This window comes from Gobio gobio, assembly GCF_949357685.1.
Source record: "Gobio gobio genome assembly, chromosome: 11".
Taxonomy (NCBI): Eukaryota; Metazoa; Chordata; class Actinopteri; order Cypriniformes; family Gobionidae; genus Gobio; species Gobio gobio.
The window spans coordinates 53,008,630-53,031,129 of NC_137104.1; the positions used below are offsets into that span (position 1 = coordinate 53,008,630).

The 22,500-nt window shown below is 40.7% G+C and overlaps 1 protein-coding gene across 6 annotated transcripts in view; it reads right to left on the reverse strand.

The window, feature by feature from the left end:
• The window catches only part of dgat1a (diacylglycerol O-acyltransferase 1a), a 39,269-nt gene that overhangs the window by 703 nt on the left and 16,066 nt on the right, over positions 1-22,500 (reverse strand). The window contains exons 3-18 of one of the 6 annotated variants that reach the window (XM_079829808.1): positions 18,884-18,924; positions 16,897-16,982; positions 16,663-16,715; positions 16,412-16,517; positions 11,997-12,125; positions 11,245-11,319; positions 8,581-8,684; positions 8,473-8,511; positions 8,348-8,389; positions 8,158-8,202; positions 6,295-6,407; positions 5,711-5,776; positions 5,489-5,576; positions 5,343-5,405; positions 2,029-2,561; positions 1-497 (exon numbers count right to left, since the gene is read on the reverse strand). The exon at positions 1-497 is cut by the window's left edge and continues 703 nt beyond it. In XM_079829808.1, coding sequence (XP_079685934.1) covers positions 2,400-2,561; positions 5,343-5,405; positions 5,489-5,576; positions 5,711-5,776; positions 6,295-6,407; positions 8,158-8,202; positions 8,348-8,389; positions 8,473-8,511; positions 8,581-8,684; positions 11,245-11,319; positions 11,997-12,125; positions 16,412-16,517; positions 16,663-16,715; positions 16,897-16,982; positions 18,884-18,924 — 1,212 coding nt within the window. In that variant the 3' untranslated portion in view covers positions 1-497; positions 2,029-2,399. Of the gene's footprint in view, positions 624-1,559; positions 2,562-5,342; positions 5,406-5,488; positions 5,577-5,710; positions 5,777-6,294; positions 6,408-8,157; positions 8,203-8,347; positions 8,390-8,472; positions 8,512-8,580; positions 8,685-11,244; positions 11,320-11,996; positions 12,126-16,411; positions 16,518-16,662; positions 16,716-16,896; positions 16,983-18,883; positions 18,925-22,500 lie in introns of all 6 variants that reach the window. The other 5 variants (XM_079829809.1, XM_079829811.1, XM_079829812.1 and 2 more) reach the window with 5 other exon arrangements.

The following is a 22,500-nucleotide window of genomic DNA, read 5'->3' on the forward strand; positions in this document are numbered from 1 at the left end:
ACGTGGCTATAATTCCGGATGCTTGAACAAATGAATAATTATTCATAAGTATGCAGTGTCATAACTACATCTCTGACGTTTATAACAAACCAAACAGTTTGAAAATCGGTAGTAAAATTGAGCAAGTTATGGTTATTTAAAAAGGACATGCTTCATTAATACACAATGTTACGAGTGAGCGAGCTGACTGTGACAAGATGGCCGCCAGGTGTGGACGTCAACCTCCATTGGTGTCCAAACTTGACTATTTGACACAAATTTGTTTGGAAAAAGTGACAAAATTCAGAATTACAGACATGCAACATACTGTACATGACTTTGGAAAGATGGGTATTGTTTTAAAGGAATATGCCAACTTTTTGTGACTATCTTATTCACCGTATCCTCCAGAGTTAGATAAGTCCATACACACCATTCTCATCTCCGTGCCATAACTCTGTCTGACACACTCACCGCTAGCCTAGCTTAGCACAAAGACTGGAGGTAAACGGCTCCAGCTAGCCTAGCTTAGCACAAAGACTGGAGGTAAACGGCTCCAGCTAGCCTAGCTTAGCACAAAGACTGGAGGTAAACGGCTCCAGCTAGCCTAGCTTAGCACAAAGACTGGAGGTAAACGGCTCCAGCTAGCCTAGCTTAGCACAAAGACTGGAGGTAAACAGCTCCAGCTAGCCTAGCTTAGCACAAAGACTGAAGGTAAATGGCCCCTGCTAGCCTAGCTTAGCACAAAGACTGGAGGTAAACGGCTCCAGCTAGCCTAGCTTAGCACAAAGACTGGAGGTTAACGGCTCCAGCTAGCCTAGCTTAGCACAAAGACTGGCTGTAAACGGCTATATCTAGCTACTATGAGTGCAGCGGCGCAATGATATTACGCAGCGCCTGAAAATAGTCCCCAGCTCTCTCTGTGTAAGCCGGTTGTCACGTTGGTTATGTTGACGGATGTTAGCCTATTTCCGCTGTACTCATGGGACGGCTCACAGCTCTTGATCATTACGCAGGAATGAGAGTATAGTTCCTCGCCATATCGGTCTAGAAAATCACAACTTTTAATTTTCCGTCGGTCTTAGAACACAATGTAACTACACACATCACAACATGTAAATAGGAAAATGTTATTTTGACAATTATTTAGCAGTAGGCTAGCTGGAGCCGTTTACCTCCAGTCTTTGTGCTAAGCTAGGCTAGCTGGAGCCGTTTACCTCCAGTCTTTGTGCTAAGCTAGGCTAGCTGGAGCCGTTTACCTCCAGTCTTTGTGCTAAAAGCTAGGCTAGCTGGAGCCGTTTACCTCCAGTCTTTGTGCTAAGCTAGGCTAGCTGGAGCCGTTTACCTCCAGTCTTTGTGCTAAGCTAGGCTAGCTGGAGCCGTTTACCTCCAGTCTTTGTGCTAAGCTAGGCTAGCTGGAGCCGTTTACCTCCAGTCTTTGTGCTAAGCTAGGCTAGCTGGAGCCGTTTACCTCCAGTCTTTGTGCTAAGCTAGGCTAGCTGGAGCCGTTTACCTCCAGTCTTTGTGCTAAGCTAGGCTAGCTGGAGCCGTTTACCTCCAGTCTTTGTGCTAAGCTAGGCTAGAGGTGAGTGTGTTAGACAGAGTTATGGCACGGAGATGGAGATGAGAATGGTATGTATGGACTTATCTAAATCTGGGGGATACGGTAAATAAGCTAAAGTCCCAAAAAGCCGGCGTGTTCCTTTAAGGAATCATAACCTAAGGCCATGGATTTCCAAAGTTATGAAAATCATGCCGGACGGAAACTGAAATCTTGATGTCTCGACCCCATTGGTGCTTGGCCCCTAATGAACAGAGAGCGGATAAACCTTAAATCCCATTGAAATAATATTCCAAGCAATTAAAATGGCACAAAAATATTTTGGCTTCAACAATTTCACACATTCATATACAATATTGATGTATAATGTCTCATTTTTTGGAAACTAAAAATGACAGCAAGTATCGAAATCAACGTAAAAGCAGTTAAATTAACCTTTAAAAGGTTGACAGACGTCATGCATCGTTGAATAAAGTGCAACGGCTCACAGATTCAATCAATCACGCACTAAAGCAACAGCACGGACAGTAAAAAACATCACATTTATAGTGCAGACACAAATCGGAAATGCATTGGGGAAAATAAGAACAACACATTTTTTTGGCACTTTTGATTTGGAGTCTCTTTGAGTCGATCGGTACGAAAATGTCAAGTATGAAACATTAGTGAGAAGGCATTGCGATGACGTGCTGCTTTGGCTCGGCAGTGTTTGATTGCACGTGGTAAAACACGTCGGCTCACCTTCCAAGTGCCTTCTGACTAATTCGTTTTAGGCTGAAGTCTGTTAAAAATTTCCCTTCTAAAAATATATGCATTGTTTTTTACATTCAACACCTCGGTTTTTGCAGAAATGGCTGCGTCACGCCGCGACGCCCTCGGGCGCGCTCTCATAATGCAGCACGTAATAATCGTGGACGTACATCAGAACGGCGATCGGCTGGCCGATGATCAGCGACATCCACACGGCTGCGTTCCCGTAGTTTCCTCTCAAGAATCGGCCCACGAAGTAGGCGAGTGGGATCTGAAACAGGAACATGAAATGAGGAACGGCTCCATTTTATTTGATGTTTATAATAAAACCTTATTTCTATCGCGCCTTTAAAGGAGCTTCGGTTACGGTTTGGGATATAAGGTGTTAACAGCTGAGATAAATACTCCGGATCAAGTCTGTGAAGGCAAGTGCTTTGTTTAAGAGCATAAGAACTTTAAAATCAACTGGTAGCCAGTGCGATGATTTTAAAATGGGAGTTTTTATCAGGAGCAATTATCAGGGCCAAGCACAAAGAACACGATAACTCATGCCAACATGGCTGAGAGCATCAGACCAACTGCAACAATGAACAATTAAAGACATTTTAAGATGATTTTAGGCAAAACGGTTGAAAAATCATAAATACAGTCACTAGTAATTCGATTGAATGGTTTACCACTTTTGATCAATAGGTGGCGCTGTGACCAAATTGCTGTGATGTGGTTTGGCTGACTATGGCAAATTTGGTATCAATGTTATCAGCATGACCCACGGAATCTATTAAGTGGAGCCCGATTGCCGCTTTTATCGGACGATATGAGCCTGTTGCCGATATATATGTGAATCGCCGTATCCACAAGTTTCCTACGCCCCATGAAGCCTTGCGTCAAAAGTGTGAGCGTCTTCCGGTTCGCAGTAAACAAGCGGGACTTTATGCATTTCCATCGTAGTTTATGCGCACGTTTTTGTATCAGATAGAACATTTCTCCATACGTTTTTTTATGCATCTTGCCATTTCCATTCAGCATTTTTTGAAGCGATATCCCAAATGGCGCATTAAAAATAGGTGGATGGAAACATAGCTTATTGACATTCAACAGTTGACAGTCAAGCTATCCAGATTTGCTAACGATGTGGGAACAAACAACCTCAACGAACTTTCAAAAGGGTGAACAGTAGCTTTACCCTCCGCGGTAACCTAGTTGGTTGGGAGGATGGCGTGAAGAAGTGTCCTTGTATCACGTACGGTAGCATTTTTCGCTATTTTCTAGATTCAGTAGCATGTGATGGTAAGGCGGTGAGCAGTTTGAAAAGCTCAGAGGCGTATCAGTATCTGTCGGAAACGATCTAAAAGCTGACATTGAGCTGAGCCTGAGCCTACACGTATTCCATCACTGCTAGCATCATTGACCGGTGAAGTACAGACCGCGGGTTGTTCATGTATTAGGGCCAGGACACTGTTGTTGTCACTCAGCAGCACTTTTGTGGAAGGTCGGTAAAGTAAGGACAATTAAGGACACAAAAATGTTATTATTTATTGTATTGCAATATTATTAATTAACTAATAAATGTACTAAACTGAAATGTTTAGTGTGCGTCATTCATGTTGCTTCACAGTAACCTTCACTTAACCCTTGAGGCACCATCTGATATAAAAAAAGTAAAAATTATCATTTTTAAACCTTGCCAATGATCCGAAAAACAAAACAGCCTCTTCACTAACTAGCACACAAAATACCATTGGTATACTACTTCCGGAAGTTGTACCCACGTTCGTACAGTGGCGCCCCCCGGAAACAGGTGTATATGCCGCAGATATGCCACTGATATGAACGCGCGCCCAAGCGTCTCACAGCTCATGAATATTCACACAAAATTATGTAAAAATGTCTTGTCAAGTATCATCGTAAACGAAGTCGGTTATGTCTTCGTAAACATGAAATTTGACACTTGCCAGTCACAGCCAGCGTTTCAAGGCCCACAGGATATCTTGTGTGAATATCTGAACATGCAATATAACCCTAACACTTGAATGTGTGTAAATTTAATGAAAAAAGCAATATTTTGAGTTTTTGTCAAATTGGATTCATAACGCTGAACAAAACACCGATGGAGTAGATAGAGTCCATCAACATTCACAGCTTCACAGTCCTATAGCTCGTCCTGGGTTGACATTTCATTCAATAACACAGCCGTTTTGATTTATACGCTGTTTAATGTTGATGATCGCATTATTTTACATATGCATCTGTTGTTTCTGCTTCTTCTTCGTCTGTGTTTTGATCAGGAGAGTCTGTACTCGTTCAGGAGATGTGTAATAGCGCTCCCTACCGGATAACAGTGAAAACATGGAAAGCCGGAAAATCTCGCCAATGGCAGAGAAGCGTTTTCTCATAAAAGACGAGATAACAAAAGACAGAGAAAAAATTACTCACTGCTCTTGACTGAATAACTTTAATAACGGTTAATCTATATTTGTGAAGACTATGAAGTGATATTTTACATTTGATTACTATTTCTGTAGCCTATCTGAAAATCTAGACCTTTTTCATTGGTATGTTTGTTCTGTTGTATTTATGTACGATGTATGATATGTACATGCTGTCTTATATATACAGTACCAGTCAAAAGTTTGGACACATCAATGGGAAAGTGTGTCCAAACGTTTTGCTGGTACTGTACTATAATATACACATAAATAATATCGGCCGATATATCTTTATCAGACATTTTTTACTCCCTAATATTGGTATCAGTCCCCAAAAAACGATATCGGTCGGGCTTTACTATTAAGACCAGTTTCAAAGGGCGAATTTAATCAAAAGTTATTCGCTTTTTTGGGAAATTAAGCAAAAGCTGACGAGCGGTAATAAGTATAAAGTAAAAGGTCCCAAGACGGAGCCCTGAGGGACGCCAGTAGATACTGGTCCAATATCAGACCAACAAACTGTCTGAATCAGATCAATTAAGAGCTAAACAGATCGAAAACTCTTTCAAGGCGATTACATCAAATATGTGTTTAACAAGCATTAAATGGTATTTAATACTGACCTGTAACATCATACCCAGAAACGCCCAGAGCCGAAACATCTTTAGAGGAATGCTCACTAAATACTGAATACAAAATATTGTCAGGACTATTAATACACAGGAAAAAACATGACTGTAAACTGTAATGTAGCAGTGTGCAGTGAAACCTCATGGAAAAATGCCGACAGGAAGAAGACGGCGATCTGAGCCGGGAACCTATTTACACCTTTCACCAACATGGGCTTATAAAAGTGTCTGAAGGGAAAGAGAGGATGAGAAATCAATGAACTGTGACACCACAAACAGAACTGATTTTTGTCGTGATATAAACGTTAACGTGCACAAAAAACAGACAAATCCAAACATATGAATGGGTAATCCCGTCTTACCGTAGGCACCACTTGTGAACAGGAATGTTCCAATTCGACCAAAAGTACGGAATCGTTTCAGAGTTCCTGCGAATGCAAAGATCATCGTTCACTCAAAACTACAAAATGTGAAAACCTGTGGAAGTCCTCATGAAATCTACATCTGCAAGCTATTTTCCTTCTGTGACGCATCAAGCATTCAGTGATAATACCACAGTCAGTGACTACAAACGCAATGCAAGTATTCATTATAAACACAACTATTATGATAACTACATTAGCATCTACTCCAGCGGACGATATCGTTCTGTTGATTAAAAGCACACTGCAGTTTTGTCGCCTGTCGCTTTAAATGTGATGGATTCTGATTGGCTGGCAATGTTTTTTATCCTTCATCAGCAATTCCAACAATATGGTGTCTCATTATCGTTAGTTCTCATAGAATTAGAATGGTTATTAAACTTTATAGTTATCGTTATCAACTTTGGTGTGAACAGGCCTTAACTTAAATGAGATGTAAAGTTGATGTAAATATAAAACATACTATATGCATTGTTTATAGTATGAAAAGAGTAAACCAGCTCTAGATGGAGGAAGCCACTCACCACCAGTCTCGGTAAAACTCGCGATCTCCGAACTGCATGAGCTCAGCTATGAAGTTCATAGAGGAGTGGAAATACCAATAGAAAAAGATCAGCCAGATAAAATGATTGGGCACCTGTGGAGGGACAGGGAGAAGGGGCGGGGCTTGTGCCATTAGACACTCAGAGGAGGAGGGGCCACAAACATGACATCAACCATAGCGACAGCAGATGTTGTCGTGCAAAATTCAAACCGCTTGGATTTTTGATTCTGATTGGTCAGTCGTGGCATTCAGCAGTCAAATTTTTTTGTATAATGATGCCAAACTGTATAATTCATATATATATATATATATATATACACTCACCTAAAGGATTATTAGGAACATCTGTTCAATTTCTCATTAATGCAATTATCTAATCAACCAATCACATGGCAGTTGCTTCAATGCATTTAGGGGTGTGGTCCTGGTCAAGACAATCTCCTGAACTCCAAACTGAATGTCAGAATGGGAAAGAAAAGTGATTTAAGCAATTTTGAGCGTGGCATGGTTGTTGGTGCCAGACGGGCCGGTCTGAGTATTTCACAATCTGCTCAGTTACTGGGATTTTCACGCACAACCATTTCTAGGGTTTACAAAGAATGGTGTGAAAAGGGAAAAACATCCAGTATGCGGCAGTCCTGTGGGAGAAAATGCCTTGTTGATGCTCGAGGTCAGAGGAGAATGGGCCGACTGATTCAAACTGATAGAAGAGCAACTTTGACTGAAATAACCACTCGTTACAACCGAGGTATGCAGCAAAGCATTTGTGAAGCCACAACACACACAACCTTGAGGCGGATGGGCTACAACAGCAGAAGACCCCACCGGGTACCACTCATCTCCACTACAAATAGGAAAAAGAGGCTACAATTTGCACGAGCTCACCAAAATTGGACAGTTGAAGACTGGAAAAATGTTGCCTGGTCTGATGAGTCTCGATTTCTGTTGAGACATTCAGATGGTAGAGTCAGAATTTGGCGTAAACAGAATGAGAACATGGATCCATCATGCCTTGTTACCACTGTGCAGGCTGGTGGTGGTGGTGTAATGGTGTGGGGGATGTTTTCTTGGCACACTTTAGGCCCCTTAGTGCAAATTGGGCATCGTTTAAATGCCACGGCCTACCTGAGCATTGTTTCTGACCATGTCCATCCCTTTATGACCACCATGTCCCCATCCTCTGATGGCTACTTCCAGCAGGATAATGCTCCGTGTCACAAAGCTCGAATCATTTCAAATTGGTTTCTTGAACATGACAATGAGTTCACTGAACTAAAATGGCCCCCACAGTCACCAGATCTCAACCCAATAGAGCATCTTTGGGATGTGGTGGAACGGGAGCTTCGTGCCCTGGATGTGCATCCCACAAATCTCCATCAACTGCAAGATGCTCTCCTATCAATATGGGCCAACATTTCTAAAGAATGCTTTCAGCACCTTGTTGAATCAATGCCACGTAGAATTAAGGCAGTTCTGGAGGCGAAAGGGGGTCAAACACAGTATTAGTATGTGTTCCTAATAATCCTTTAGGTGAGTGTTTATATATATATATATATATATATATATATATATATATATATATATAAAATGCCAGTTGACTGTACAGAATAAGACTCACTCAACAGGATAATCATTTTATATCAGATATTAAAAATTTGAACTAAAATTGGACGAGGGCCTGAATTTCACACCATAGCAACAACAGGTGCCACAGTGAAATCTGTAACAACAGTAGCCATAGCAACAGCACCTGCAAAAGCACTAGCAACAGAAGTCATAGCAACAGCATCCATGACATCAACAGCATCTGTCTGTGTTTGCGTCTGTTTCTCACGACACTTACAGCAAGTTTCAGCAGACGCTCAACTATTCTAGTGAAATCCATGTCCTGTTAAAAGAGACAGAGACTCAAATGAGTAATAAGTAGATTAACATAATAAAAACTACATGCTTAAGAAGCATTACAATATCTTCATGGTGTTCATCATCTCATTATTCCTATGTCAGGTTAAAAGATTCAATTCAGATTGTACCTGAAAGGGTTTCATTGAGTTCTGAATCGTGGGAACCATCCACTATCAGAAGACGAAACAGAGTCATTAAAACATCACGTCACATATGCAAATAACCTCTGCTGTCTGATCGACTCTAATCATACCTGCTGTATTAATCCAACCATTAACTGCATTAGAAACAGCTGCAGAGAGAAAGACACGCATGAGCTTCAGCAGATTCTCAGGTTATTCTCTCATAAACGCTCTCTCACCATCTCAAGCAGACGGCGCAGTAAGAAACGCTTCCGTATCCGTGGAGACCGCGGGAAATTCAGCTCGTAGCACAGAGTCGGGACGAAGATGAAGTAATACATGTCTGGAAAAAATAATTCAAAAAATTATGTCCATTTTCATTACAAATGAAATGTACGGAAGCTTGTTTATGCCATGGAATAAAGACTGAAAAAGCTAAATGTGACATTTTTTACTATCATGTGGTAAAAACTCATGTTTTACTCATTCGTTCCCTCTTTTTACTAAATCGTGGCCATGTGTTATTAATTAGTTCCCTTGTTTTACTAAATCATGGCCATTTTTTACTAATTCGTTCCCTCGTTTTACTAAATCATGGCTATGTTTTACTAATTAGTTCCCTTGTTTTACTAAATCATGGCCATTTTTTACTAATTCGTTCCCTCGTTTTACTAAATCATGGCCATGTTTTACTAATTAGTTCCCTTGTTTTACTAAATCATGGCCATTTTTTACTAATTCGTTCCCTCGTTTAACTAAATCATGGCCATGTTTTACTCATTCGTTCCCTCGTTTTACTAAATCATGGCCATGTTTTACTAATTAGTTCCCTTGTTTTACTAAATCATGGCCATTTTTTACTGATTCGTTCCCTCGTTTAACTAAATCATGGCCATGTTTTACTAATTAATTCCCTCGTTTTACTAAATCATGGCCATGTTTTACTAATTAATTCCCTCGTTTAACTAAATCATGGCCATGTTTTACTCATTCGTGCCCTCGTTTTACTAAATCATGGCCATGTTTTACTAATTCATTCCCTCGTTTAACTAAATCATGGCCATGTTTTACTAATTCGTTCCCTCGTTTTACTAAATCATGGCCATGTTTTACTAATTAGTTCCCTCGTTTTACTAAATCATGGCCATTTTTTACTAATTCGTTCCCTCGTTTTACTAAATCATGGCCATGTTTTACTAATTAGTTCCCTCGTTCTACTAAATCATGGCCATTTTTTACTAATTCGTTCCCTCGTTTAAATAAATCATGGCCATGTTTTACTAATTCATTCCCTCGTTTTACTATATCATGGCCATGTTTTACTAATTCGTTCCCTCGTTTTACTAAATCATGGCCATTTTTTACTAATTCGTTCCCTCGTTTTACTAAATCATGGCCATGTTTTACTAATTCGTTCCCTCGTTTTACTAAATAATGGTCATGTTTTACTAATTAGTTCCCTCGTTTTACTAAATCATGGCCAATTTTTACTAATTAGTTCCCTTGTTTTACTAAATCATGGCCATGTTTTACTAAATCATGGCCATGTTTTACTCATTCGTTCCCCCGTTTTACTAAATCATGGCCATGTTTTACTCATTCGTTCCCTCGTTTTACTAAATCATGGCCATGTTTTACTCATTCGTTCCCCCGTTTTACTAAATCATGGCCATGTTTTACTAATTAGTTCCCTCGTTTGACTAAATCATGGCCATTTTTTACTAATTAGTTCCCTTGTTTTACTAAATCATGGCCATGTTTTACTCATTCGTTCCCTCGTTTTACTAAATCATGGCCATGTTTTACTAATTAGTTCCCTCGTTTTACTAAATCATGGCCAATTTTTACTCATTCGTAGCCTTGTTTTACTAAATCATGGCCATGTTTTAGTCATTCGTTACCTCGTTTTACTAAATCATGGCCATGTTTTACTAATTCGTTCCCTCGTTTTACTAAATCATGGCCATGTTTTACTAATTCGTTCCCTCGTTTTACTAAATCATGGCCATTTTTTACTATTTCGTTCCCTCTTTTTACAAAATCATGGCCATGTTTTACTCATTCGTTCCCTCGTTTTACTAAATCATGGCCATTTTTTACTAATTCGTTCCCTCGTTTTACTAATTCATGGCCATGTTTTACTCATTCGTTCCCTCGTTTTACTAAATCATGGCCATGTTTTATTCATTCGTTCCCTCGTTTTACTAAATCATGGCCATGTTTTACTCATTCTTTCCCACGTTTGACTAAATCATGGCCATGTTTTACTCATTCGTTCCCTCGTTTGACTAAATCATGGCCATGTTTTACTCATTCGTTCCCTCGTTTGACTTAATTATGGCCATGTTTTACTCATTCGTTCCCTCGTTTTACTAAATCATGGCAATGTTTTACTCATTCGTTCCCTTGTTTTCCTAAATCATGGCCATGTTTTAGTCATTCGTTCCCTTGTTTTACTAAATCATGGCCATGTTTTACTCATTTGTTCCCTCGTTTTACTAAATCATGGCCATGTTTTACTCATTCGTTCCCTCATTTTACTAAATCATGGCCATGTTTTACTCATTCATTCCCTCATTTTACTAAATCATGGCCATTTTTTACTAATTCGTTCCCTCAATTTTTTGTACAACGTGGCCACAATTTAGTTAAATGAGGGAACAAATGAGTAAAACGTGCTGACCTATTAGTAAGTCGTGGGAACGAATTGTTAACTCGTGGCCACAATATACATATTTTTCCTGCATGCCATGTGTGGGGCTTCGTAAGCTTATATCTCACAATTGCCTTTTTTATTTTGTTATTCTGTGGTGGGAAACAAGCTTCCATAGCAATTCCCCCATAAATGAGAGTTATCAAACTCTCCATCAGGCTGAGCTTATGTAATGGCTGCAGAAGCTGACCTCTGTGCGTGAGGTTTCCTGGATAGGTCACATGTGTGTATTCGGTTGTGCCGTTGGCTTTGTGCACAGACGGGCCTACGGGAGAAAGTTGAACATTAACTCACACAGAATACGCTCATATTCTCTGCCAAGAGACCAAAAACAACAAAAACACAATCACAGGACTCACTGATCATGCAGAATTTTGAACTTCATTGTTGGCTTTACAACATTTGAAGGTTAGTTTTAAATTTGAAGATTATATATATTCTATAGATACTACAAGAAAATGGAATACTTAGGCATTTGAAGTGATTTAGGCCCTACTACAGTGTATAAAATGTAACTAAAACAAAGACTATTGCAGTACTGGAATACCATATCAGTCTTTACAGATGAAAAATACAGGATTTATAAATCACAGTTGCTACGTGAGAGATAGAGGGACAGACGGCAGGTGTTATTGGTGTACAACTACAACTTTTGTTGCAAAAACACTTCAGTGCAAATCCAAACAATGCATTAATATGAGTGGCATTGCAAATGCCAATGCTAATTCTAATGCATGCTGTACTTGCATTGCATTAGGATTCATGCATTGACACATGTCAGAACACAGCAGCTGCACATCTAGAAGTGTTTGCATTCATGCATGGAGTGTGTTTCAGAAAGCAGGTGCTAATGGAGATGTTCTTGCTGTCGGGTGTGTGATCTGTTTTGCATAGTCTGATGAAGATGTCTTTGTGTGTGTTGTGAGCGGTTGTTGGACTCACAGGATTGAGAGCGAGACAGGGTGCGGGCTTTGACGTGTCTGATTTCTCGGCACCATTTGTTGACGTCTCTGTAGGAGAACAGCTTCAGGAAGAGAACGGTGAAGACGCCCAACGCCACAACACCACCCACTGCACACGGAAGAATAGAGAATTTACACACAAGGCATATTAAATGGTGATAGATTGTGGTAAGTAATGCCACAAAACGACATGATCAGACTGATACAGAATTATTGCTCCCCTCTGGTAAATATGATCAAAGATGGCTGTAAAAATAAATCTGCATTGGTTATCCTTTTGATCCTTCATTCAAAAAAAAAAAAAAATCAAACCTTTCATTGAATTAAAGAATGAAAAGTCAGGGGAAATCACATTATGAAATAAATGTTTTTCTCCAAAACACGTTGGACACAATTATTGCCACCCCTAGAATTTTTTATGAGTAAAATATCTCAAGTAATATAATTTAAAAAAGCATTGAAAATCCCCATTTCCACCATCAGGGCAATAATTAAGAAGTTATGAATCTGCCTGGTAGAGGACGTGTGTGTATATCGTCCTAATGCACGAGAGGAGGACCGTTTGAGTGGACAAAGACTCTCTAAGGATCACAGATGGAGAATCGCAGAGATTAGTTGAGTCTTGGGGTCAGAAAGCCTAAAAAATGATCAAACAACTCCTACGTCACCACATGTTGTTTGGGAGGGTTTCAAGAAAAATCCTCCTCGCTCATCCAGAAACAAACTCCAGCATATTCAGTTCAGACGGGACCTGATTCTGTGGTCAGATGACACTGAAAAAGAGCTTTTCGACAGCAAACCCTCCAGATGGGGCAAACAGGGATCAAAAGTACCCCAAGCCCATGGTTATATACACCACTGGATCTTTAATGCCGTGGGCCTATTTTTTTGGTGGAGGTCCCGGACATCTTGTTCATGGTGTCATGGATTCTAGCAAATACCAACAGATAAAAAATCAAAACCTGACAGAAATCTTATAATGGGTCATTTTGGATCTTCCATCAGGACAATGATCCAAAACAAAAATAAAAATCAACACACGTGTCCCTGAGCACAAAGTGAAGCTTCTGCCATGACCGTCCCCTGACCTGAACCCTATAGAAGACGAGTGATGACCTGAAGAGCTGGAGAGAGTCTGTGTGGAGGAACTCATCCGGCATTACAGGAGAAGAATCAGAGCTGTTATCTTGGGGAAAGGAGGTTGCAAAAAGTATTGAATAAAAGGTTGCCAATAATTATGTCCAACGTGTTTTGGATAAAGACATTTATTTCATAAAGAGATTTTGCCAACATTTTCAATAGTTGTACTTAAAAAATAAAAAAAATAAATAAAAGATCAAAAGGATAAACAATGCAGATTTTTTTTTTACAGGGTTTTTTGATCATATTTACAAAAGGGGGCAATAGTTCTGACCACAACTGGCGATTGTTAAGGACAATAACCATGTCACATTTTTTTATCATCAAATTGTACAATATACATCTTGATATTGCTTAGATAATAAAAATCACAATAAAAGACAAAGATCATAAATTACATAAAAAATTAAAAACTAGAAACTGGTTCCTGTTCGAACTGCCTCACTCTAAGCTGGACTCGAACCCGGGTCCGCCGGCATGAGAGTCGGAAATGCTAACCCCTAGCGTCAGTCGCTAGAGCGTCTCTTGAGATCAGAGGAGTGAGGTTTACTCGCACAACGACTACTAGCTGGCCTCCGTTACACTCACCCCCCTAAACCTCACTCCCATCCGGGTCACGGCAGCAATGTAACCCCTCCTGTTCAAACCACCCGCTCCAAGCGGGACTCGAACCCGGTTCCGCCGGGAGGCTAAAGGCTCCTAGCGTCAGTTGCTAGAGCGTCTCTTGAGATCAGAGGAGTGAGGTTTACTCGCACAGCAACTACTAGCTGGCCTCCGTTACTCCCTCCCCCCTAAACCTCACTCCATCCGGGTCACGGCACCAATGTAACCCCTCCTGTTCGAACCACCCGCTCCAAGCGGGACTCGAACTTGGGTCTGCCGTGAGGCTAAAGGCTGCAACTCCTAGCGTCAGTTGCTAGAGCGTCTCTAGAGATCAGGGGAGTGAGGTTTACTCGCACAGCAACTACTAGCTGGCCTCCGTTACTCCCTCCCCCCTAAACCTCACTCCATCCGGGTCACGGCACCAATGTAACCCCTCCTGTTCGAACCACCCGCTCCAAGCGGGACTCGAACCCCGGCCCGCCGGGAGGCTAAAGGCTGCAACCCCTAGCGTTGCTACAGCATCTCTTGAGATCCGAGGAGTGAGGTTTACTCACACAGCAACTACTAGCTGGCCCCCGTTAAGCCTTGTTTATACTTTCGCCTGGCTCCGCAACTTGAGCCTCCACTGACTGCGCGCTCCTCCCCAAACGGACGAGGCGTTTATACTTGACGCGCTCGCTGTTGTGCTATTCTTTGAAACGACAGAGGGCGACTCGGAGTAATTGTTTTATAAACCATCAGAAAAAGAGTCGAGAAGAAGTTGGCTAATGTACACAGTTGATGATATTTATTTTAGTACACACCAAAAACCACACTACAAAAGAATCGTGTAAAACTCAGTAAACCTTGATATTATTACTTGTGACATGAGAACAAAATATATGCACACATGTATACAACTAAATTAACGATCTCTTAAATATTTCCTAATTTCACTAAACATTTTAGTTTTGTGAATTTTTTTATTTTTATTAAACATGGATCTTTATTTAAAAGGGCTTATTTCTGCTTTTGTAGGCTCATTTTGTAAATATAAGCACCTAATTTGTATGTGCAAACTGGGTGCCAGTGTGATAAGACGTCATGCTCGGCTAGATTCGCCTAGAACTCGTTCATCTTCGGATGCGGAGCCGCATGCGCTGTTACAAAAAATGCGCTGCACACCGCCAGGCGAAATGGGGTCTTGTAACCCAACGGCCACGACCGGCCACTCCGTGTTGACGTCATTTTTGCCGCGCGCACCCTCGTGCTCTTGCGGACGCGTCGAGTATAAACAAGGCTTTACACTCACCCCCCTAAACCTCACTCCATCTGGGTCATGGCACCAATGTAACCCCTCCTGTTCGAACCACCCGCTCCAAGCGGGACTCGAACCCGGGTCCGCCGTGAGGCTAAAGTCTGCAACCCCTAGTGTCAGTTGCTAGAGCGTCTCTTGAGATCAGGGGAGTGAGGTTTACTCACACAGCCATGTTTTACTAATTAGTTCCCTCGTTTTACTAAATCATGGCCAATTTTTACTAATTCGTTCCCTCGTTTTACTAAATCATGGCCATGTTTTACTCATTCGTTACCTCGTTTTACTAAATCATGGCCATGTTTTACTAATTCGTTCCCTCGTTTTACTAAATCATGGCCATGTTTTACTAATTCGTTCCCTCGTTTTACTAAATCATGGCCATTTTTTACTATTTCGTTCCCTCTTTTTACAAAATCATGGCCATGTTTTACTCATTCGTTCCCTCGTTTTACTAAATCATGGCCATTTTTTACTAATTCGTTCCCTCGTTTTACTAATTCATGGCCATGTTTTACTCATTCGTTCCCTCGTTTTACTAAATCATGGCCATGTTTTACTCATTCGTTCCCTCGTTTAACTAAATCATGGCCATGTTTTACTCATTCGTTCCCTCGTTTTACTAAATCATGGCCATGTTTTACTCATTCGTTCCCTCGTTTGACTAAATCATGGCCATGTTTTACTCATTCGTTCCCTCGTTTGACTAAATCATGGCCATGTTTTACTCATTCGTTCCCTCGTTTTACTAAATCATGGCCATGTTTTAGTCATTCGTTCCCTTGTTTTACTAAATCATGGCCATGTTTTACTCATTTGTTCCCTCGTTTTACTAAATCATGGCCATGTTTTACTCATTCGTTCCCTCATTTTACTAAATCATGGCCATGTTTTACTCATTCATTCCCTCATTTTACTAAATCATGGCCATTTTTTACTAATTCGTTCCCTCAATTTTTTGTACAATGTGGCCAAAATTTAGTTAAATGAGGGAACAAATGAGTAAAACGTGCTGACCTATTAGTAGGTCACACAGCGACTACTAGCTGGCCTCCGTTACACTCACCCCCCTAAACTTCACTCCCATCCGGGTCATGGCACCAATGTAACCCCTCCTGTTCGAACTACCCGCTCCAAGCGGGACTCGAACCTGGGTCTGCCGGGATGAGAGTCGGACCTCTAACAAGGAGGCTAAAGGCTGCAACCTCTAGCGTCAGTCGCTTGAGCGTCTCTTGAGATCAGGGGAGTGAGGTTTACTCACACAGCAACTACTAGCTGGCCCCCGTTACACTTATAAGACTGTAGGTTAAAGGTGTTAGTATGAACATGTGCACAGAGATGGAGGACGTTTGTGATACCTGGGGTCATAGAGGTCACGCGGAGAACGGTGACCGCTGGGAAAAATAAAAGAGCTGCAAGATTGACGCAATGAAGGAATGTCCCGGTACCCTCGGAGATGCTGCCCTGGAAATTAAATGAGATGACTTCGTTAAAATGAAAAACACGTGTACAATGAGACACACTGTATCAAGTCATCAGTGTAATTGTAAGCCTCTCAGTAATGGCCCATGTCTGTAATCACACAGTTCATTCCCAGCATGCAACTCACCACGGATAGCTTTCTCTCTGTGTACAAAGCTGCCATTATAAACACGTTGGAAACTGAAAAAGCAAACAGATTAGACACGGCATATTGAACCGAGCATGCATGAAATATTGACGTGAATTTTTATGATATAACATTATGCATGATGACAGAAAGCATAAATGTGGTGTGAAATGATGTCTTCAGCATGAGCCGCTCTGCGTGAGCAACAAAACACACACCACACAATCATCTTACCAATGATCAGGCACAGAGCCGGCCAGCTGTAGGGGTCCTTCAGAAAGAGAGAGATGATCTGGATGGGATCCACCAGAATGCCATATCTGAAGACCAGAGGGGAATGACATTTACATGTATTTATAATGAGAAGCCTCACTTTTAACGTGTTAAATGAACGTTACTGTCAGTTTCTCATCATATTATATCACGTGTGTTAGATGTGCACGCTGCATTATGAATGTGTGAAATTACTGTAAGCATCAATAAAACTAATGTAATTCATACAGGCTGTCATTAAAAACTTGATTGTATTTCCATTGCTGTTTGTTAGGAAAAGCATCACTTCTGCAAGTGTTTTGAATTAATGCTTCATATAATGATGATTTACATCAGCATAATTATATTCATAATTCTGTATTTAAATATATTTGTATTGTAAGTATTATAATTTTTATTTATACATACACACATACAGTACATATACATATATATATATCATATTTATATCAGCCATTTATATCAGCCATAGGCCAAATATGATATTATAATATTTAATATAATTAACAAATAAGTATTAATTTTTATCAAGTTCAAATTATTTATTTCTAATTTATTAAATATTATGTCAAATAAATATAAATGTAATTTCAGAAATGATGTATGTGTTTTACTATTGTTAAATTAAATGGCCAAATATTGTAATATTTAATACAAATAACTAATAATTATTAATAATCTTCTAATTTATTGATACAACATTTTTTTTATGTAATTTGCTATAAATATAATGAATGTTCATATTTAATAATAATAAATGTTTCATATAATGATGCTTATTTAAATGTTGATTTACATCAGCATAATTATATTCATAATTCTATATTTAAATATATTTTTATTATAAGTATTATAATTTTATATGTACATACACACATACAGTACACATACAGTACATATACAGTGCATATATATATATATATATATATATATATATATATATATATATATATATGAAAAATACTATAATCGGTTACATAATCAAGACGTTGATGATTGTCTAAAGTATAAATTTGTTTATTTTACAGATTTTGTTATCAAGTTCCAAACATTTTTTTTTCATATTTATTTTCAAATTATTTATTTCTAATTCAGTAAATATTATGTCAAATAAATATAAATGTAATATCAGAAGTTATGTATGTGTTTTACTATCGTTAAATGAAATAGTGTGATATCATATATATCATATTTATATCAGCCATAGGCCAAATATAATATTGTAATATTTAATATAAATAACTAATAATTATTAATAATCTTAAAAGTTCTAAAAATAAGCTCGAATTTATTGATACAAACATTTTTGAATGTAATTTGCTACTTTTGAATAAATGTTTCATATAATTATGCTTATTTAAATGTTAATGAATTAGCATAATTATATTCATAATTCAATATTTAGATATATTTTATTATAAGTTTTATAATGTTATATGTGTACACACACACACACACATACAGTACATACACAGTGCATATATCATATTTATAAGAGCCATAGGCCAAATACAATATTGTAATATTTAATATAAATAACAAATAATTATAAATAGTCTTAAAAGTTCTAATTTATTGAGGAAACACATTTTTGTATGTAATGTGCTCCTGATGTTTGTTAGTGATTTGAGCAAATGTTTCTGAGACTGGGCGGAGCAGCCGAAGCTCATGTACTCAACACCTGGTGGGAGAGAGAGGCAGAGCTTCATCCATCTCTCCAGGGCAGGTCTGTGATTAGTCTACTATACACTGCTTTAGATCAAAGTGTGTGTTTAATGACACAGTAACACAACACATGCATTCAGTCCCCGCCGGGCAGGGCCATTATCTGTCTTATTCAGCTGGATCATTAGCCAGAAATTAGAGAGTCACTGAGCATGAGAAATCAAATTACCATAGCCAGCTTATTTATGAATTAAACAACAAATGATGTTAATGATACACTTACTTTATAAGGTTCTCCAGGACCAGCCGTGCATTGGACAGAACCTGGACACACAAACAAATAAAGCAATTTAATCCATTTGTGCTTCATTTGTCTCAAACTCCTGCAGACGAAAACAAGACTTACACTCCATCATTCGCTGAACACAGAAATAAGAGCATTCAGACGGGTTTATTGCATGTGAATTCCTTTTTATATAGAGGAAGTCATTTTAAGTGTTTGCTATGAAACCTTGTTTCTATCAGTCAGCTCGCAATTCTGAAAAAAAAAACAAGTCAGAACTGTGAGAAAAATCAGAATTGCAAATTATGAATTCAGAATGATGAATTATGAACTCAGAATTGCGAGAAAAATTTCAGAGTTGTGAATTATGAACTTAAAATCGCGAATTATGAACTCAGAATGATGAATTATAAACTCAGAATAATTAATTATGAACTCAGAATGATGAATTATGAACTCAGAATTGTAAGAAAAAATGTCAGAATTGTGAATTATTAACTTAAAATCGTAAATTATTAACTCAGAATGATGAATTATAAACTCAGAATTGTGAGAAAAATGTCAGAATTGGGAATTATGAACTTAAAATCGTGAATTATGAACTCAGAATTGTGAATTATGAACTCAGAATTGCGAGAAAACATGTCAGAATTGCTAATTATGAACACAAAATGGTTAATTATGAACTCAGAATGACGAATTATGAACTCAGAATTGCGAGAAAAATGTCAGAATTGCTAATTATGAACACAAAATGGCTAATTATGAACTCAGAATGACGAATTATGAACTCAGAATTGTAAGATAAATGTCAGAATTGTGAATGATGAAATCAAAATGGCAAATTATGAACTTAGAATTGTGAACTCAGAATTGTGAATTATGAACCCAGAATTGTGAATTATGAACTCAGAATTGCGAGAAAACATGTCAGAATTGCTAATTATGAACACAAAATGGCTAATTATGAACTCAGAATGACGAATTATGAACTCAGAATTGTAAGATAAATTTCAGAATTGTGAATGATGAAATCAAAATTCACAATTCTGACATTTATCTTACAAACGGACCCAAACGTACTGTGAGGGTCTGCTGGGAACGTTTGGCCGAGTCTCCTGTCAGAGAGATCTTCAACTCCACTCCTGCCTCCGGCAGAGCTTCGACCGGATCCCGAGGGAGGCTGGAGATATTGAGTCCGAGTGGACCATGTTCTCCACCTCCATTGTCAAAGCGGCTGCTCGGAGCTGTGGACGCAAGGTCTCCGGTGCCTGTCGTGGCGGCAATCCCCGAACCCGGTGGTGGACACCGGAAGTAAGGGATGCCGTCAAGCTGAAGAAGGAGTCCTATCGGGCCTGGCTGGCTTGTGGGACTCCTGAGGCAGCTGACAGGTACCGGCAGGCTAAGCGGACTGCAGCCCGGGTGGTTGTGGAGGCAAAAACTCGGGCCTGGGAGGAGTTCGGTGAGGCCATGGAAAAGGACTATCGGCTGGCCTCAAAGAGATTCTGGCAAACCGTCCGGCGCCTCAGGAGGGAGAAGCAGTGCCCTACCAATGCTGTTTACAGTGGCGATGGGCGGCTGTTGACCTCAACTGGGGATGTTGTCGGACGGTGGAAGGAATACTTCGAGGATCTCCTCAATCCCGCCGTCACATCTTCCATTGAGGAAGCAGAGGCTGGGGGCTCAGAGGAGGACTCGTCCATCACCCAAGCTGAAGTCACCGAGGTGGTCAAGAAACTCCTCGGTGGCAAGGCACCGGGGGTGGATGAGATCCGCCCTGAGTACCTCAAGTCTCTGGATGTTGTGGGGCTGTCTTGGCTGACACGCCTCTGCAGCATCGCGTGGCGGTCGGGGACAGTGCCTCTGGACTGGCAGACCGGGGTGGTGGTCCCTCTTTTTAAGAAGGGGGACCGGAGGGTGTGTTCCAACTATAGGGGGATCACACTTCTCAGCCTCCCCGGGAAAGTCTATGCCAGGGTACTGGAGAGGAGAATTCGGCCGATAGTGGAACCTCGGATTCAGGAGGAACAGTGTGGTTTTCGTCCTGGTCGTGGAACACTGGACCAGCTCTATACCCTCTACAGGGTGCTGGAGGGTTCATGGGTGTTTGCCCAACCAGTCCACATGTGTTTTGTGGATTTGGAGAAGGCATTCGACTGTGTCCCTCGTGGTGTCCTGTGGAGGGTGCTGGGGGAATATGGGGTCCGGGGTCCTTTGCTGAGGGCTGTCCGGTCCCTGTATGACCGAAGCAGGAGTTTGGTCCGCATTGCCGGCAGTAAGTCAGACTTGTTCCCGGTGCATGTTGGACTCCGGCAGGGCTGCCCTTTGTCGCCGGTTCTGTTCATAATTTTTATGGACAGAATTTCTAGGCGCAGCCAAGGGCCGGAGAGTGTCCAGTTTGGGGACCACACGGTTTCGTCTCTGCTCTTTGCGGATGACGTTGTCGTGTTGGCCCCTTCTAACCAGGACCTTCAGCGTGCACTGGGACGGTTTGCGGCCGAGTGTGAAGCGGCTGGGATGGGGATCAGCACCTCCAAATCCGAGGCCATGGTCCTCAGTCGGAAAAGGGTGGCTTGCCCGCTTCAGGTGGGTGGAGAGTTCCTGCCCCAAGTGGAGGAGTTCAGGTATCTTGGGGTCTTGTTCACGAGTGAGGGGAGGATGGAACGGGAGATTGACAGACGGATCGGTGCAGCTTCTGCAGTAATGCGGTCGATGTACCGGTCTGTCGTGGTGAAGAAAGAGCTAAGCCGTAAGGCGAAGCTCTCGATTTACCGGTCAATCTACGTTCCTACTCTCACCTATGGTCATGAGCTTTGGGTCATGACCGAAAGGACAAGATCCCGGATACAGGCGGCCGAAATGAGCTTTCTCCGCAGGGTGGCTGGGCGCTCCCTTAGAGATAGGGTGAGAAGCTCAGTCACTCGGGAGGAACTCGGAGTAGAGCCGCTGCTCCTCCACATCGAGAGGGGACAGCTGAGGTGGCTCGGGCATCTATTTCGGATGCCTCCTGAGCGCCTTCCCAGGGAGGTGTTCCAGGCACGTCCCACCGGGAGGAGGCCCCGGGGAAGACCTAGGACACGCTGGAGGGACTATGTCTCCCGGCTGGCCTTGGAACGCCTCTGTGTCCCCCCGGAAGAGCTGGAGGAAGTGTCTAGGGAGAGGGAAGTCTGGGCATCTCTGCTTAGACTGCTGCCCCCGCGACCCGGCCCCGGATAAGCGGAAGAAGATGGATGGATGGATGGAAAACAAAATTGCAAATTATGAACTCAGAATTGAGAACTCAGAAATGTGAATTATGAACCCAGAATTGTGAATTATGAACTCAGAATTTAGATAAATGTCAGAATTGTGAATTATGAACACAAAATGGCTAATTATGAACTCAGAATGACGAATTATGAGCTCAGAATTGCGAGAAAAATGTCAGAATTGCGAATTGTGAACTTAAAATAGCAAATTATGAACTCAGAATGACGAATTATGAACTCAGAATTTAGATAAATGTCAGAATTGTGAATTATGAACCCAGAATTGTGAATTATGAACCCAGAATTGTGAATTATGAACTCAGAATTGCGAGAAAAATGTCAGAATTGCTAATTATGAACACAAAATGG